This window comes from Andrographis paniculata, unplaced genomic scaffold (assembly GCF_009805555.1).
Source record: "Andrographis paniculata isolate CXL003 unplaced genomic scaffold, ASM980555v1 Contig59END, whole genome shotgun sequence".
NCBI classification, from domain to species: domain Eukaryota; kingdom Viridiplantae; phylum Streptophyta; class Magnoliopsida; order Lamiales; family Acanthaceae; genus Andrographis; species Andrographis paniculata.
The window spans coordinates 96492-114395 of record NW_026137594.1 but is presented as its reverse complement, the minus strand read 5'-3'; the positions used below and the strand labels follow the sequence as shown (position 1 = coordinate 114395).

The following is a 17904-nucleotide window of genomic DNA, read 5'->3' as shown; positions in this document are numbered from 1 at the left end:
TAAGATATTATATTTAAGTATTATTTATATATATATATATATATAAAACGATTATTATACTATAACTAAAAAAACAAAGTCACGACTAATGAAAAAAATAAAAAGTGAATGCAAGTAATTAGTGACCAAGTGTTTTAATGTTGATATGGAAGAATGATTGGATTAAAAATTAAAAAAATAAAAATAGAATTAGTGACCGAGTATGGTGATTCTGGTGAATTATACAAGTCCATAGAACCATCTATGCATGAAATAAATATCAATCGAATGGTCGACTCGTGATTACATACATAGAAATCAACAAAAATAGAGATAGGTAAAGATCAATAAAAATTTGCAAATGGACGCAGCAACAATTCAAGACTTTTTAAATCGTGTTTACATTTTTATTGTTTTGTCTAGCTTCCATGCATCTATGTATACTGCAAATTTTCCAAAATTGTGAAGTTAACCAAATTACTCACCCAAATCAAGTTGCTAATTACAGATTGTTCTATAACTTGAAATGCTCAATAAATTGAAGCTAGGGATCCCGGAAAGCACAAAACTGGTCCTCTGTGTAATGTAAGAAATGCATTGCTGAAAACAAACTAATATCTTCTAGTACTTCTTAAAGGGGCAAAAACTGAGCAACCAGTGTGTGGAGAGCAAAGTTCATACTTGTGCATACTAAGGTAAGGTAATAGAAACTCTCAAGAACTTCCCCCACCAAACACCATAACTTGCCAAAAAATAAAATACAACCCTACAAAGCCAAAATCATAACAGGGAAACATTGAAGGGAATGCAGCTTATTCATTCAGGAATTCAAACCTGTGAATTGCATCCCAGCAAAGGTATTTTATCTGCACTCATTCATTTTCCTTCACTGGGCTTCGGGATTCTCTTGTATTCGTAATTATTAATGTCAACCTTTTGTTGCAGAGCCTGTTATAAGAACATCCCATCCCTTCTTAGGTATGAATTTCCATTGTATGTGGATGTGTAACAATGAAATGATATGCACCACTTACCTTCAGCTCTTCCTCCAGGGAGGTCTTTTTGGGTTTATAGGCATCTACCGGTCCTGTTCTCGACAGTGCTTTCTTTGTCTCGATAAGTTCCCATTCTCGATCGTCCTTCACTTTAGCCATGTCCTTGCTGAATTTAATTGTTTGGACAACTTGTTATCTCCATTCATAAACATTCACAATTTTGCAACTCAAGCAAACTACGGATGTCAGCCTACTAAAATTTCAAAGGTCATAACATCAATTTACATAAACGTATTGGTAGCAAATATGAAGATTGCAATCACCTACCTAGTTTGGATGTATTTTTATAAAGACCATTTTCGAAACACCTAACATATCTTTCATGAAACTAATACTTTTAAATGCTTACATAGGCATCAACAATTCAATATTCAATCACCACCCTTAACTATACTGACAATTTCATACCCTACATCCCTGCATCTCACAATAACATCATTCTATTGTTATATATTACTACTTCACACATACAAAATTTCAATCATATAGACATATGTAACAGAACGCATTTCACTATTCATATCATTATTCATATTGGCAATAATAGCACACTAGTTTACACACATAAAACCTCCCAAAGTATACATACAAACAAGAATATCCATTTCGAAGCAAATATGATACGACAACAACATCTAATTAGACTAGACAACTGACCTTCCTTGTAATAGGTGGCCGAGTCCCAGGGCTCCAAGAACGGTGAGCGAGATCATCGGTAGACCATATCTAAGAAATGGGGATTTCCTGCCCAAACGTTGGTATCTTTGAAAGGTGGGCTGTAACCTGGCTGCTGCTGATACCCTTGATTGATGATCAACCATCTTCAACTGATCTCCTGCCCTAGAATTCGCTGACATTTCTGCAGCAGATCACAAATCCCATCTATTTTACTCAACTAAAAGACAGCTTAAAACAACAAGTATCCACTAATTCAAAATCATGGAGCATCTTGGATATCCAAGTTAATGGTTGCATCAGAAGACCGCATCAAGAACACACCTACCACATTCTTATTTATTTTCAAACGCCATCGGACTGTCAAAGTTTCCAAAATCACAAAAGAAAGCAGCCGAGCTTTACCGTGTGGCTGCCGTCGATACCGTCCGTCCAAACCCTCGCTGCGCCGTTGCGCGCACACCGACCGTCGGTTCTCTCTCCCCTCCCCTCCCGTCCCCGGTCGCCATTTACTCGAGATTTCAATTGAAAACCAGGGATTCAATTGAAGGAGGGTTGAGGATTTTTGGGCTCGGGCCTCCAAATTAAACTTGAATTAGTATTGGGCTTCTCACTCGATAAATTTAATTGCACTGTTATTATATCTTTTTTACCCAAATATAAAAAGGGTTGTGGGTGTGTGCAGTATATCTTTTTACCCAAAACACACTTGTCATCCAAATAAGTAGGTGTGTTCCCTTTCGTGGGATTTCCGCCAAATTTTACTGTGTGTTTTGGTTGATTGTGGACGTCCTTATTTGCCTAATCTCATATCTTTTAACTCTCCTAATGATAGTGATAATATAGAGTAATAGAAGAAGAAGAAGAAGAAGAAGAAGAAGAAGAAGAAGAAGAAGATTCGGCATTGAATTGAAACATCTCCTCATTTATTTTTCTAAATCAAAATTCTGGGCTATTGGGCCATGCTCCCCCCTCACATCCTGTTGGCTGTTAGTTAGCCCATCCATCCCTCCATCCCCTTCTTTCTTTCTTTCTTTTGTTGTCCAAATCTGCCCATTAGTAATAAAATGCTAGTAGAATTAATAACAAAAGACGAAAAAGGGCAAGTGTGTCCGATTGGTTCAAACCAAGTACGACCCGACCATCGCATGCATGTGTAAAGAGACCGACCAAAACCCGCGGGACCCACCCACTCCAACTGGGCATCTCAATAAATACGAATACTCCGATCCGATCCGTCAGCCCACACGTGTCGTCGTCTTCTTTTACACCTCCTTTCAAATCCCCAAATTCAACGACGACGACGCACACGCACACATTAAAATATGAAACGAAATGCCCACCACACGTGCCACGCGCATTCACACGCTGCCTGTCTGTCTGTCTCTCTCTCTCTCTCTCTCTCTCTCTACCATTTATATGGAGTAGTAGTAGTATAAATCTCTCTCTCTCTCAACTCAGCAGCAGCAGCAGCAACAAATTCCAGACTTTGAGATTCCAAATCCCCCATCCCATCGCGAATTGGTTTGGTGCGTATGGGCGTGGCCGCGTTCGAACCCCAAATGGCGGCGGTGTGCAGAAATCACCCGTTCCAGAATCCTCAGCCGGGGGTCTGCCCAGCCTGTCTCAGGGACCGCCTCTTCGCACTCGCCGCCGCCTGCAACACTAATCTTAATGCTTTCTACACCAGCGCCGATCTCTCCGTCTCCATGTATTCTCATCACCGTACCTTGTCCTCCCGCGATTCTTCTTCCGCCGCGTCTCCCAGGCGCCGCCGCCATCACCGAGTGGCCTCCGACGTCATCGGCTCCATGATCTCCTCTGCTTTCGCCGGACTAAATAAGAGCCGGTCGGTGGCTTATCCTGCGCCGCCCAGAGACGAGGATTTGGATTTGGATTTGGATTTGAAGAGGAGGATGAGGAAGAAGAAGAAGAAGATGAAACTCGGCGGCTTTTGGAATAAGCTACGGCGCCTGTCCGCCGGGAACAACAACAACCGATCGAGCTTAGACGATTAATTACTAATTAGGGTTCATTTTCATTTGGCGCCATCTTCACCGTTGGATTGTTGATTAATCGGTCGTCTACGGGATCGTGGCCGTCCAAACCTCTTTTAATTTTTTTTCTTTCTTTTTTTTCAAATATGAATTTAAGTTTATATTTGTATAGTTTTGTTTAGGTGTGGACAGGGCAGTGAGAGACGTGTGCGTATATATTATATTATATTAGATTATATTATATTTGTTTAATAGAGTGTTTCCTTCTCTCTCTCTCTCTCTCTCTCTGTCCTTTCTTTAGTGTCATATACACACACGCGCAGGCGCAATTAAAAAGAAATGTAACTTAAATAACTCTCTTTATTTAATCCTACTCTTCTCTATCCACTGTTAAAGTATATACTACTACTATTTACCTGTACCCTGAAATTCAATGATTGGCTATTGTTTACACAAACATTTTTTTTTTATTTATTTTCATATAACAATTAATAATTCGATTAAAAAATCAACATTTACTAAAAGTTCGTCCCCTAATTTGTTCTTTTCTACTTTCAATCATTAATTCAAATTATTGAAATCAATAGTACCGATTTATTCTTTTTCCTTTTAGGCAATAAGCACACCAATTCATCTTTTTGTGTTTCCATTTTTTAAATTAGCGGTGAATTCAATTTATTTTTTTATTTTATTGTTTGCTGTCGGGGTTTAACTTTTATATTGGATCGAAGTCATGATGTTGAAATGATTATCAATATATTTTTAGTCCCATTTCTGATCATACATAAAGTAAAATTAAGGCTCTTTTTAGTCAAACAATCTGCATAACAATGATTTATTGCCAAGTATTTTACGAGGTCAGCTTTCTAGAATATTACGAAATTATAACTATAGAAAATATTACAATATTATTGAATATAGTGACATGGACCCCTATCAAATTATGTCAATATAATTTATAGATGTAAATTCATTTAGGTTTGTTGAAATCTTATATGCAATATTTAATTAGTAGGTAGGCATATAAGGTTTTGTTTATTTTCAATAGAAAAAAAAAACTGTTCTCATAAATAAAAATATTGACAAAATGTTAGGGTTCATTTTCAAATAAAATTATCATTTATTTAATCCTAATAATTTTCAATAACATAATATTTTAAAACAGTAAAACCTAAGCCAAAACACACCACTAATTTTTAGTTTTTTGGTGTTTTATTTAAAGTATAGTTGAGTATGAGAAAATTAAAAATAATACTCCTATATTATATATATAATTAATTAATATAATTTTATAATAAAAAATTAAATTCTAAACAAATACACACTTTATATGTTTAGTTAGAATCAAACTTTAGAATTTTGTTTTATCTTGGGTATATACTCATTGAGCATTCAAAGAATAATGGTGCAAATTCTTATGTCATAAATAAATAAAATATTCACAATTTTGTTCTCACACTACAAATTACGCAAAAATTTTGATTTGAATTTGATAATATAATAATATTTGATAAAATATTTCAAAAAAATCAGAGTTCAAATAAAAAATTTGTAATTTTTTTGATAAAGAAATAGACCGCAAAGCTAATTATTAAATAGAGTACAACAAAAATCGTTGAAATTAAAGGAGCAAAAAGAGTCAGACAATTAAAGAGAAAACACTATGAAATCAAGCAAAAGGCTAAGCCCAATTAGAGCCCAAATCCACTGTCAAGTAATTAGAAATTGGCTTAGAACCCAACGTTGTCACATGATCTGTACGTTGCGTGGCAATGCCTTAAAAATAAATAAATAAAAACTATGCATGATTAAAATTAAACATCACATATATATTTTCAATAAAATAACTCATTGTGGAAACGTAAAAATCACATATATCATCATAAAATATTACTACATTTAATAACTATTCTCATTTTAAAAACATTAGTTTGTTTGCCTTTTTTTCTTTTTTAAATTTTCTGACACAATTTTAATATATTTTATTAAATCAACATTAACATAAGATATTAGTAATTTTTATATCATCCACACGATTCTATAAATTTCATACTAAAAAAATTCTTCAAATTAAAATAGCAAGCGAAAAAACCTTTAAATTTATTATCATAAAATATGGTATTGAAAAACTATTCAAACTCAAACAGCAACGACGCAAAATACAAATCAGAAAAGAGAAGGCAAATCCGGTCGAGATGGATGCATTCATTCAAGTCAGGGCACGCAAAAGAAAAGTTAGGTAGGGTGGGTAGGTAAGGTTACATGAAATTTGACTCACAGTTTCAGTTTGGGAGGCTTTTAGTTTTAGGCCATCTCCTCCCTCCCTCGTGTGAATAATAAATGATAATTACACCTCCTAATTCACCCCATTCATTCCTCTGCTCAAGCAATCATTTCTTGTCTTCCTTCTTTCAAGGATCAAGAGACAAATACGTAAGCTTCATTTCTCTCTCTCTCTCTCTCTCTCTCTCTCTCTCTCTCTCTCTCTCTATATATCTATATATATACATACATACATACATACATACACACACACATTTACAAAAGCTTAAATTGAGGAGGAGTTGATGATGATATGCCAAACTAGATGCAGCACAGCACAGCACAGCAGTACCAGAAAGGCACTCTGAGAAAAAAACTCACATTAAAAAAATCAAAGAGCACCAAGAAAATATATTGCCATTTGTTTATTTCTTTCTTTTCTGTTTTTTTTCCTCTCTCATTCATTCATTCATTCAATTTCAATCAATCAATCAACCAACTATCGAAAAATCCAAACACTGATGCAAGACAAGCAATGAAAAAGACTGTAAAGAAAGTAGTCACCTGCTTCATTTTAGTATTCATTTATTATTATGGAGTATTACTATTACTTTTAGTTACCATCCCAAAGAACCAGCCAGCCAGCCAGCCAGCCAGCATCCCTTTCCATGGTGGAAAGACCTTTCGCTTTCTACACAGCTAGTAATTGCCATGTCCTCAACAGTGCAAAAGAAATAACTTTGCCCCAGGAGGCCCCCCCTCCCCCCACTCATCCTCTGATACCGCTTCTCACGTTCTTTTGTTTTACATCCACGTCTTGTTCCTTTCAACCACCCCACCCCACCCCCTCCTCTTCTTCTCTATCTGTAACCTCTGTATGCTCTCCGCTCCAGTTTTCCAGAGTTGCACTAATCTATTCCCCCCCTTCATTCCACCAAACTATCTCCACTCTCTCTCTGTGCTCTCCCTTCCCACCAAACAGTTTCATAATCATTTATTCTTTTAATTTCTTTTATATTAAAAAAAAAAAAAAAAGAAAGATAATCTGTCAAGAAAAGCCAATCTTTCTCCCTTCCCTTCTACATTTCAGCATCACTAAACAATCTTTCTTTCATACATACTTCACTGAAGGGGTATTTTGAAGGCTATCAATTCGATATAAAATGCAGCCATGGCTATGAGTTGTGTTACCTCTTTAATTCCCTCCTCAGTTGCCATCGTTATTGTAGCTCTTTTCTCCCTTCTCTCCTCTGCGCATTGCTTCGACGCAAATCAGCCTGCGAACATCTTCAGGGTACACTTTCCATGGTCACTTCACTTGTGTTCGAATTTACTGTCTGCATACATCAAACATAGATTTTTTATCTTCTTCTTTTCTCTCAGTAATTTTGTCGAACATGTGGTGCTCGTGTGTAGGGTTTGGTGACTGCGGATAAATCAAGGCTGGGCTCTATGCCGCCGACCTGCCACAATAAATGCAACCAGTGCCATCCCTGTACCGCCGTGCAGGTGCCGTCGATGCCGAACTCCGCGGCCGGCCGGGGAAAGAAGAAGCTCGATTTCTTCGATTCGAACAGGGGAAGCAGATACGCCAATTACAAGCCGCTTGGGTGGAAATGCGCATGCGGTAGCCATTTCTACAATCCGTGAGATTAAAAAATTAATTTCAAAAGAGATCGATGAAAGTGGTTGAGGAAGAGGATTCCCGGCCGTCGTCGGCGGCGGCGGGGTGTGGTGGAGAGCGGTTTTGGAATTGACAAGACGGTTAGTGCGAAGACGTACAAATTGTACATTATGATTATTGACTCATCAATCGTAACACTGTATATACAGTAATATCATTGCTGCTCAGTTTTTGTCCTAATTAAAATTAATATTTTTTAATAGATTAAAAAATAATAATATTATAATATAAAAATAATTATAAATTGATTGCTATCTATAAAAAATATATAATACTATCATTTTAATATGTTTGTTCTTATAAGTAAAATAAAAAATATATAATTCGTTAAAAATTTAAATTATTGTGATATTTATATATAAATTACTTTTGAAATAATTAAATATAGATTAATTTATATCTATATATGAACTGATTTTAAAAACTTTTAAAATTATTATTTTTTTTTTAAAAAAAGAAGCAATGAAATCTAAATACATAGTATATTTTTTTAATTAAAATAATTAATATTAACCCTTTATTTTTATTCAGAATAAATCTGAAACAAGGTTTGATTGCCTATATATTTGAATTCCTTTTAATATTATTTATCGAGTGTGTTATTTAAAAAATAGGTAATTAAATAAATAAATAAATATATTTTTATTAAAGATATTATATAAAAACTTTAATTTTTATTCGAACTATTGCAATAAATATCTATAAATATTTACAAAATATATTTAAACACAAATTATTCAAACAAATAATATATATTTTTATTTTATATTAAATTAAATTTTATTATTTGTACAATCCAATAAAAAAAGTAATGTTTTATCTTATAAAATATTACTTAATATTATTATTTAAATTCAAATTGTGAATTAAACCAAACAAACCCCCAATTTTATGTTAGCTTTAAGTGACGGGAAAAATAATACAAATTCTGTTTTACGAGTTATAAATGATTTTGCCAAAAAAAGAAAAGCCGAGCCTTGAATGGTTGGTTTATTTATTTGATCGGAGGGTGGGTGTGGGTACTGTATGTATTGTTGGCATCACTCCATTACAAATTAAAGTTGGATTCGATGAAAATTGTTTACCAGGGAAGAATTTGTTACTTGCAAGCTACTAATACTAGCTAATAATATTCTCATTCTTAGAAGAATAGATAATTAGAAGAGTAGTTGCATTGTCTTGAAGGATTAATCATTGGAGGACTATAATAATAATAATAATAATAGCTAGTGCAGTGCAGTGCATACATTCATAAGATGATGATGATGATACTACTATATTAAGAGATAGACTCTCTCTAAGTAGTTAAGTAGTTACTACAGACCCTCCCTCCCTCAGCCCCTCTCCCTCAACGACTGACTAAGCTAGTGCAGTGCAACTGAGGTTTAATCCATGGGACATCGTCTCCACTGATCCACTCCACTCCAACCATGCCCATGCATGGCTTTCTTGTCAAAGAGACTTCGTCGTCTGATTTTGATTTTGATTTGGATGACAAGCTAGATACTATATAAAAATATTTATTGACAAAATAAAGGTTTGTCTACGTTCCTTTTTCTTTCTTTTTTTGTTTATAGTCCACTTCCACTCTCACGCTTCCATTAATCCATCCCGATCCCTTGTGGACTAAAACACTAGAATGATTTTTGTATTTAACTATAAACGTTGTGTATATTTACTTGCTGATTTTATCTTCAATTATAACATTCAATATCCTGATTTTTCAATTCTATATATATTATAATTACTTCAAGATATTATATTTAACAACCCACGTATGTAAAACAAAACTCATACACAAATCACAAATGCATGTATTGTTTTATGCTATCTTTTGATTTATTCAATAATGTCATTAGTAATGAGTTTTTTTTTTTTTTTTTTCTAATATTTTATATTGTACAAGTAAAATAATAATATTCGACTAAAATATAACAAATTAACTTGTTTGGCTATAATTTACTTGTAATATAATTTGTTCAGTGTTGTATTAGAATAAAACCATATTACATTTATAGTGTACTTTGTTATAATATATAGACTATTTAATTACTTGTAAAAACATTTATTATGCAATTCTTACAATTTATATATATGTAAATATATATAGTATTATTTTTTCTCACATAACATTACATTTAACCAACTATTTAAGCCAAAAACTAAGACCAAAGAGGTAAAAAAATCACTGCAAATTTGATAAACTACAAGCTTCTTTTACTAGTATATTATTACATTTAAAATCTACAACAATAGGCGAACAAATGGACAACTTCTTAACCTACAAGAAGAATCTTAAAAGTATTTAAGTTACTATTTACACTCGAAAATTTATAACATTTTTACAACTAAGTCACCTGGAATTTATTATATGATTTGTAAAAAGACTACTCGAATTAAGAACTTGAAATAATAATAATAATATATAATAAAGAAAGATTCTACAAGTATAAAGTGATACCTATATAGTAACAATATGCCGTTAAATAACTTTTTTGTCATCTCTTGTCATTTTATTATATCAAGTTCGTGAACGAATAAAGATATAAAAGCAAGTAATAAAATTTATGTCGATAACGACAAATACTTATATTATTGTTTTAATGAACAAAGAGATAATTATATGATGCAATAATGATTTTTGTACAAACATAGTTAATTGAATGTTTATATTCGATATGACATCATTCTTGATCCAATTTCATATTAAACAGGGATTCCATGATTGTTCTCTAGTATTGAATTGCTAAATGAGTTTATTAGATTTTTGAACACATTACTCTATTTGTTGAATTGGTTTCTAAAAGTATTGAATATATATAATCTAAAATTTTATTTTTGTGTAAATTACTTAATTGAAATCTATATTCTCTTTAATTGCGTCAATACATATTCATCCTAGTAAAGCATATATATATATATATATATATATATACATACCACGCACACTACTCGAGTATTGCTGTAAAAAAGATATTATTATCCAAAAATAAAATTATCTTTTAATTCATATGTAGATACATATAATATTTACATTAAATTTCTGAAATCAAATCTAAAATAAATGAAATTAGGACAATCCAAAACGCAAAAAAAAAGAGAATCCAAATTTAATTCTACAATCCCAAAATAAAAGTGAATTTGCCAATTGAGAAAACAGATAATATTGCATGGATTGTGTGTGTTGCACACATTTATTTCTGCCCCATCAATTAAAAGTATATCCCCCCTTTTCCATATTTTCTCAACCATAACCCAACATTTGATTACACCCTTTTCTCTCTCTCTCTCTCTCTCTCTCTATTACTATATAATACGAGCAGCAGCAAGCAGCGGAAGACAGACACCACAGTTGGGATTCCCATCTCATCCCATCATCTATCCACACAGGACCGGCGTGCTTTAATTGGTTTGTTTTGGTATTGAATATGAGCCCTGATCATACATATATAGCATTCTTGTTGTTGTTGTTGAGTCTGTCGATTATTATATAATTCTGCATGCATATATATGCATCATCACTTTCGGTGTGTGTGTCTGTCTGTCTGTCTGTCTGTGCAGGTGAATCAATTTCAATCACAATGACAATCACATTAATCACAGAAGGCAGCATGGCTGAGGCTGAGGCTGGGGCTGGGGTCGAGGTCGGCGAATCAGCATCGCGGAACTGGAAGGAGCTGATCCCCGATGCGCTGGGCGTCATATTCAAAAAGCTTCCGCTGCGGGAGGCGCTGACGGCGGTGCCATGCGTCTGCAAGCCCTGGAGGTCCGTAGCGGTGGGGCCCCGCTGCTGGCAGGAGATCGACATCCAGGAGTGGAGCCGCACCTCCGCCCCGGCGCAACTCGACCGTATGCTCCGCCTTCTCATCCCAAGGAGCGATGGCTCGCTCCGGAAGCTCTGCATCTCCGGCCTAGCCGGGGAGGACTCCTTTTCTTTCGTAGCTGGCCGGTGAGTGTCTGTCTGTCTCTGTCTGTGTGATGTGTTTTCATTCATTTAATTGCCTTAATTTTATTTGGAACTGGAAACAACTAGATCTATATCTCTATCATTATATGATCATATGATGGATGATCTTCATTCAATTCAATTCAACTCGATTCAGTTAATGCTATTTTAACATCTTGATTGATTGATTCATAATTGGATTTGTTGTTTTGTGTTTTGAAATTGGGCATGCAAGCGCACGATCCCTGCAAACCCTTTGCCTGCCGAGGTGCAGCGTCCCCGGCCCGGCTCTGGAGAATGGGGCTGCGGCTGGGGTGTTCGCCAACATCGTCTGCCTGGACCTGAGCTACTGCCTCACCGTTGGGGCCCGCGCCCTCGAAGCCATCGGAACCAACTGCCCGTCCCTCGCCACGCTCCTCCGGGTCATGGACCTGATGGAGGTGATCAACGGGCCCCCGCAGGACGACGAGGCTCTCGCCATCGCCGCCACCATGCCCAGGTTGAGGCGCCTCGAGATCACTCACCTGCAGCTGCGGAGGACCTCCAGCGCGCGGGAGATCATCCAGCGGTGCACGCGCCTGGAGCTCCTTGACATCCGGGGCTGCTGGGAGGTGCACCTGGACGAGGACTTCACCAGGGGGTTCCCTGGGCTGCGCGTGATCGGCCCGCACTTTCCCGACTCCCACAGCACCTACGGCTGGGACGTCGTCTCCTCCGACCACCACGGCTTCCTCGCCTGGGACTTTGTGGTCGGCGATCCTGATCTGGATGACGAGTGGGAGGACTATCTGGGGACATCCGATGAGGAGGAGGAGGAGGAAGAAGAGGAGGAGGAGGAGTACTACTACACCACCACTGATGATGATGATGAAGAAGAAGAAGAAGAAGAAGAAGAAGATGCTGATGATGATGAAGACTACTAATCTACCTCCCCCCCCAATAATTAAGAGAGAGGCATGGAGAAGGAGGTAAGAAAGGTCTCGTAGTCGTAGTCGTAGTCATGTTTGTGGCCTGTGGGTCTGAATCGCATGCAAAACTAACTGGAAAATTCTTGTTTGGTGTTTTTACTTGCTAAAAACCGTGTGTGTTCCTTGGATTCTCACCGGACAGACAACGCACGCCAAAACCAAAACCAAAACCAAAACCACAATTCATTTATGTAGGTACGGACGTACACATTCCAACAAAAGGATCTTAGAAGGAGGAGGCCAGCTGCTGCTGCTGCTCCAAGTCATCCACAACGCCCTGCATCCCGTGCACGACCATCTTCCTCACCTCCAGCTTGTCCTCCTTGGCACGATGCCCCCGTGGGAGACCGCGAAACTCGTCCCACAGCCTCATGCACTCCCCCACGTTCTCCGGCGACACAAAGTCCAGCGCCACCTTGTTGCAGCTCTGATCTCCCCCCACCAGAGCACCAACACCAACAGCAAAAAATCGACTACCAGACTAACTAAAAGGATAGCAGTAGTAGTAGTAGTAGTATTCTATCTACCTACCTACCAACCTACCTTCAAATTCCGGACTTGGTGAGGGCACCCGACAGGTATCAGCACCGCATCGCCTAGCTTCTGAACAAACGTCCACGGCTCGATCCCTATGCAATGCAATGCAATCAAATCAAACAAAAACAGACTGACCATAACATATATATTGCTGCCGCCGCTGCTTTTGAATTGCAGTCACACACACACAGAGAGCAGAGTGGGTATAAGAAGGGCAAATGCAAACGAACAAACTAACCATATTCCTCCTTCAGTCGCCTTTTATGCTCCACAGTCAAGTACACCGATTGATCGTGAATAGGGTGGACAACCTGATTTCAAATATCCAGCAAGGAAGGAAAGCATATACATAGACATATACATATACATCACACCAAACCATATAGTATTAACTAAAGAGATCCATCATATATCTAAATCCATCCATCCATCTATCCCAACAATATATATAGGAGTATCTTTTACCTGCGGCAACGGGTTGCCATACAAATGCCTGAATTCCTTGGAATATTTCCTCACGTACTCTTCCAATTTGGGCACGTCTCTCCTCCTAAAGATGTCCCACAGAGCGCCACCACCTTCAAGGTTTTCGGTTTCAGAAGCCAAAGGACAGCAACTTTCATATCCGTCACCTTCTTCGACCCTTTCGCCAGTTTTAGAGCCCTGCACCTCATATATACTCTGTATCTCAATACTTGAAGACAGGACTGGTTGCTGTTGCTTATAATTCATATCTCATCAATGATTCAAAACTTAGCTAGAAACTTAATTGGATGCGATCCTTGGAATAATACCTTACCTGCTCACTGCAATACAGCTCGATCCTGTCCTGCGCAGCGTGCCTTTTCCGCAGCTCCTCAATTCTTGAAAGATGCTCGGCATCGAGTTTAACTGCCTCCGCGTGAGTTAACACATTCACCTAACCGAAAATTTTAAAACCAACACATCAAACACACTGCAGCATGCGTAATGTCGCAACAGAATCTTAAAAAAGAAAAGAATTCGCATACTGCATCGGACATATCACAGTGCAGTTTCGTCACAGAGTCTCCCCTTCCCAATTCTTGAGCAATGCCGTAGGCAATGTATGTCTTAGGCCCCATATCCGGCTTCAGAGATTTCTCAGGCAATTTCACTGCAAGGTTTAGGTATCCGGAACGAGGATGTGTGTACTCCTTGAACGGCAAGCAACTGATAAACTCCGCACCATGACGGGGAAGCTGCTCATCGAAGGACTTAGTGGGTGGCCAGTCTTTAAGCTTTAAGATTTCAGGCCAGCCCATATGGTCGAACCTGCCGCAGGTATACCCCATGAAAAATTGATGCGCATTTATTTCGACCTGTTGTTTTCGAACGAGCATTAATTCCATCATCGAACATAATAAATAAATAAAAAACTTCAAAGATTTTCGGTCACAGAAAACAATAGAAACACACACCGAGACAAGAAGGGAAGGGAAGGGAAGGGAACTGACCTCACACATGTCCAAGCAATTAATAGCGACCACATCGAGAAGCTGGCCGTGCTTTTCGTGTTTTACCTGGCGGAAGGCGCGCCACACAACCATTGGCGCCCAACTCAACCCCTTGGAGTTTGCCAGCACGTCAGACACGATCACAGGCTCACCTTTCGACCAGTGACACTGAAAATGCCTCAAGTCGTCAGGCTGAAGGCTTGTAGCAGTCGGACAATACAAGAAATTGTCCTCAGAATTATGTCGGGAGGCTGCTCTGCGGATGCTGCTGGCATTTTCATTCTTGTCCAAACAAGGACACTTGGGATCCAAACTTTTATGCAGATCCCCGAAATCCAGTGTCCTGAATAAGTTTTCTGCTCTGTTCAGCAATCGGGAGACCAAATTGTTCTTAAAAATATACTTCAGTTCTAAAATTCCTTTTCCACAGCCTCCCATGCTCTTCGGCGGGCAATGAATGACGCCATTTTCTGTCGATCTCCACTCCTCAGAGTGTTTGTGATCTTTTTCAACCAGTAATTCCTGGACGCACTTTTTACCATCACCATGCAAGTATTCGAAGCCATAATCAACGTATTTCAGCACCACTTCTTTATTGCCCCCCTTTGAACAATCATCACGCACCTCTTGACAACAAGTGACGCACAAATCCAACCGACACTTGGGGCAACTTCGATGGTAATCAATAATGGATGATTTACATATATTGCTGCAAAAAGTAGAACAAACAATGAACCTTTGGCATTGGCAACCTAACAGAACCTTTTGCCAGAAATAGTACTAATGACCCGCGATAATGCAACTGACCAGTACATTCTTTCGTCTCTCCTGCATCGTGATTGCTTAAGTTGTAATTCTGATTGCAGTTTTCCTTTTAAATCAAAGAGAGCATGGCATTGCCAGCAACATTAATTTCATAAGCTTACAATTCAACAAAATCTAGCTAGTGTATGAAAAGTGAACAGACATCGACAAACTTTATGTGCTCGGTCAACAACGTAACTTTATTGTCGTTAAGTCATGACAAATCCATGTTCAATAATAACAAACAGTTAGAGTGTGTGTTATAGCTATAATCACATTCTGAGCCAACAAGAAAGGTAAGTCGACGTGCAAGATAATTATTGTTAGTATTCTCTTGGAAGATCGAACAATAAATATACCTTGTATTCCAGCCTCGACTTGCCTCTCTTTATATTGCATATCATCGAATTGTTTCAGGAAAGGCAGAAGCAATTTCAGCATGTACTTTGAGTACTCCACTCTCTTCTCATCCGTATATTCCACCCTTGAATCCATTAATTCCTGCACGAGTCGACCCATATAATTCAACCATAAGAGCTAATTAAGCTACGTGCACATCGAAGCAAAATTCAGTACAAGAGAGAAAACCAACAACAAATTCTACCTTGATTGGGCCATCCAGCCGCATACATCTTTTACAATTGCAATTTTGACGACAAAATGGACACTTTTTAGCAAAATCCTCTTCTGTCATCGCAGGGTACCTAATACCAATCACATTCACACTCCCTCCCTAAGTCATCAAACCGTAAAGAAAGCACGATCCACATTCCAAAGGCCATCAATTAAAACCCACATCGAATCGGAGAACCCTCAGATAATTCAAATCATGCAATCCTACTTAGTTTAGGGACAAGTAAGAATTCAAACAAGATTTTCGACAACTTTCTGTCATTCCCCTCCCCCCCCCCCCCCCCCCCCCAAAAAAAAAAAATTAAAGATGCATACATGCATACATATACACACATCCATTCGCTAAACAAAAAAACCAACAACTTAAAATCAAAATCAAAATCAAAATAATCTAGAAATGAATTCTATAAAAAGTTCCACACCATTTGGTCATACAGCTCCCACAGTAGCGCTTAGTTTCGCAAAGGTTGCATCGAACGACCGCCTTTTTGTCATTCCTCTTACACTGATGGCACAGGTTCGAGTTCGACACCTTATCCAGGAACAGATGCATAGGCAAAGCACAACTACGTTAAATTGAATGGAAGTACGTAGCAGAGCAGAAGATGATCCAGCTATTCAAATCCAAAAACTCAATATACCTTCTTCCCATGGCCATGGCGAACGGGATTACCCACAGCAACCTGCTGATTATCTTCTTCATCGGTAGCATTTGCAGCTGCTGCCTCCTCGCGTTTCGTCTTCCTTCTCGGCTTCCCCCTTTTCTCTCCCCCAATTTTCTGAGCCTCGTCATCAATTTTCGCTCGTTTACTCTTGCGCCCCCCCGCGCTCCTTATCGGCCTCTTCTCCTCCTTGGATATTGACTGTATTTTCTCCTGCGCTGCCCGAGAAGACGCCCTCGACGAGCGATGTCGAGAAGCGCCGCTATTCAGGTCGGTCTTCTCCGCCATAGCCAACGCTTTCGAATGCTCTCCTCTTTCAATTCTTCTTCTCCGTTGTCGGGCGGGAATTCGGGCTCTCGAGGGTTTGTTTATTGATTTCGAAGAGGTAATTAATTGTAGCAATCGTAGCTGCGTGATTTGACGTAGTTCATGCGATTTGATTGAGATATGATCGAGTGGGTGAGCTAGCAAGATCAACGGCGGAAAATGCAAACCCATTTACGTTGATGCACCGTCGCCGTTGGATCTTGCAAAAGATTGCTGTTCGATTCGTACCATGCTATGCTATGACGGTTGCATGGCAAATGCAATGCAAGTACACATTCGTGCACGTGTAATAAATAAATGCTCGACACGTCTCCAATATTACATTCTCTATTACTTTTTCTTTGTTTGAAATTTATTTAAAACGGAGTACCGAACTTTTTGTCTCAATATTATTTTGATACTATATTTAAAAAATAATGATAATATATTTTTATTAAAAATTTTGTAAAATAAATAGTGCTGATTTTGATTTTGTTTAAATAATATTTTTATACCATTTTTCTTTAGTCTCTCTCGACCTCTTTGTCCATTCTCTGTAATTTTTGCTGGTGGTTCTTGGCAGCCTCTTTTCTTTTATAATTTATGGAGTTTCTGTAGCACTATTTTTTCCCTGGTTTGAAATTGTTCCTAGTCATAAGGTGCTCGTTCAACTTGTTGCCATTTGTATTTGTTCTGTTTCATTTTGTATCTTTTTTGAAGGATTAAATTTGTGTGTGTCTTGTGGTTTCGGATCGGTTCTTCTGTATAGTCGCTAATTATGTGTGTTTTAGTGTAGATTTTTGAGTTTCCAAATTTGATTTGAAACTGAATCTAACCAAATCTAATCCAATATTTTTACTTAATTTCCTAATAAAATCTTAGATTTGTTCTTATATTTTAATAATATATATATATATTAGA

At 37.7% G+C, this 17904-nt stretch overlaps 4 protein-coding genes across 7 annotated transcripts; 2 read left to right on the top strand and 2 right to left on the bottom strand.

The window, feature by feature from the left end:
* Positions 1-475: 475 nt before the first annotated feature.
* On the bottom strand, positions 476-2332 carry LOC127258532 (uncharacterized). 2 transcript variants are annotated; one of them, XM_051285404.1, is made up of 4 exons: positions 2034-2332; positions 1692-1893; positions 1014-1140; positions 476-927 (listed from the first exon to the last, which is right to left on the bottom strand). In XM_051285404.1, the coding sequence occupies exons 2-4, from the start codon at positions 1889-1891 to the stop codon at positions 856-858; spliced, it is 399 nt and encodes a 132-aa protein (XP_051141361.1). In that variant the 5' UTR covers positions 1892-1893; positions 2034-2332; the 3' UTR covers positions 476-855. The 2 variants fall into 2 exon arrangements, with proteins under 2 accessions (XP_051141361.1, XP_051141360.1); XM_051285403.1 differs by having other exon boundaries at positions 2038-2326.
* Positions 2333-7134: 4802 nt separating this feature from the next.
* Positions 7135-7618, top strand: LOC127258302 (EPIDERMAL PATTERNING FACTOR-like protein 1). The gene is made up of 2 exons (XM_051285100.1): positions 7135-7262; positions 7385-7618. The coding sequence occupies exons 1-2, from the start codon at positions 7140-7142 to the stop codon at positions 7616-7618; spliced, it is 357 nt and encodes a 118-aa protein (XP_051141057.1). The 5' UTR covers positions 7135-7139.
* A 3340-nt stretch (positions 7619-10958) lies between these two features.
* Positions 10959-12572, top strand: LOC127258465 (F-box protein FBW2-like). Its single transcript, XM_051285312.1, has 3 exons — positions 10959-11071; positions 11214-11601; positions 11834-12572. Exons 2-3 carry the CDS (start codon positions 11234-11236, stop codon positions 12519-12521), a joined length of 1056 nt encoding a protein of 351 aa, XP_051141269.1. The 5' UTR covers positions 10959-11071; positions 11214-11233; the 3' UTR covers positions 12522-12572.
* Positions 12573-12657: 85 nt separating this feature from the next.
* On the bottom strand, positions 12658-17043 carry LOC127258244 (lysine-specific demethylase JMJ29-like). Of its 3 annotated transcripts, XM_051285022.1 has the most exons (12): positions 16657-17043; positions 16438-16547; positions 15987-16086; positions 15742-15883; positions 15386-15449; positions 14579-15287; positions 14114-14443; positions 13903-14022; positions 13569-13772; positions 13342-13414; positions 13110-13195; positions 12658-12993 (listed from the first exon to the last, which is right to left on the bottom strand). In XM_051285022.1, the coding sequence occupies exons 1-12, from the start codon at positions 16963-16965 to the stop codon at positions 12793-12795; spliced, it is 2448 nt and encodes an 815-aa protein (XP_051140979.1). In that variant the 5' UTR covers positions 16966-17043; the 3' UTR covers positions 12658-12792. The 3 variants fall into 3 exon arrangements, 2 of the variants coding, with proteins under 2 accessions (XP_051140979.1, XP_051140980.1); XR_007840279.1 differs by lacking the exon at positions 12658-12993 and having other exon boundaries at positions 13152-13195; positions 13569-13766; positions 13898-14022; XM_051285023.1 differs by lacking the exons at positions 12658-12993; positions 13110-13195; positions 13342-13414 and having other exon boundaries at positions 13508-13766; positions 13898-14022.
* Positions 17044-17904: the final 861 nt, after the last annotated feature.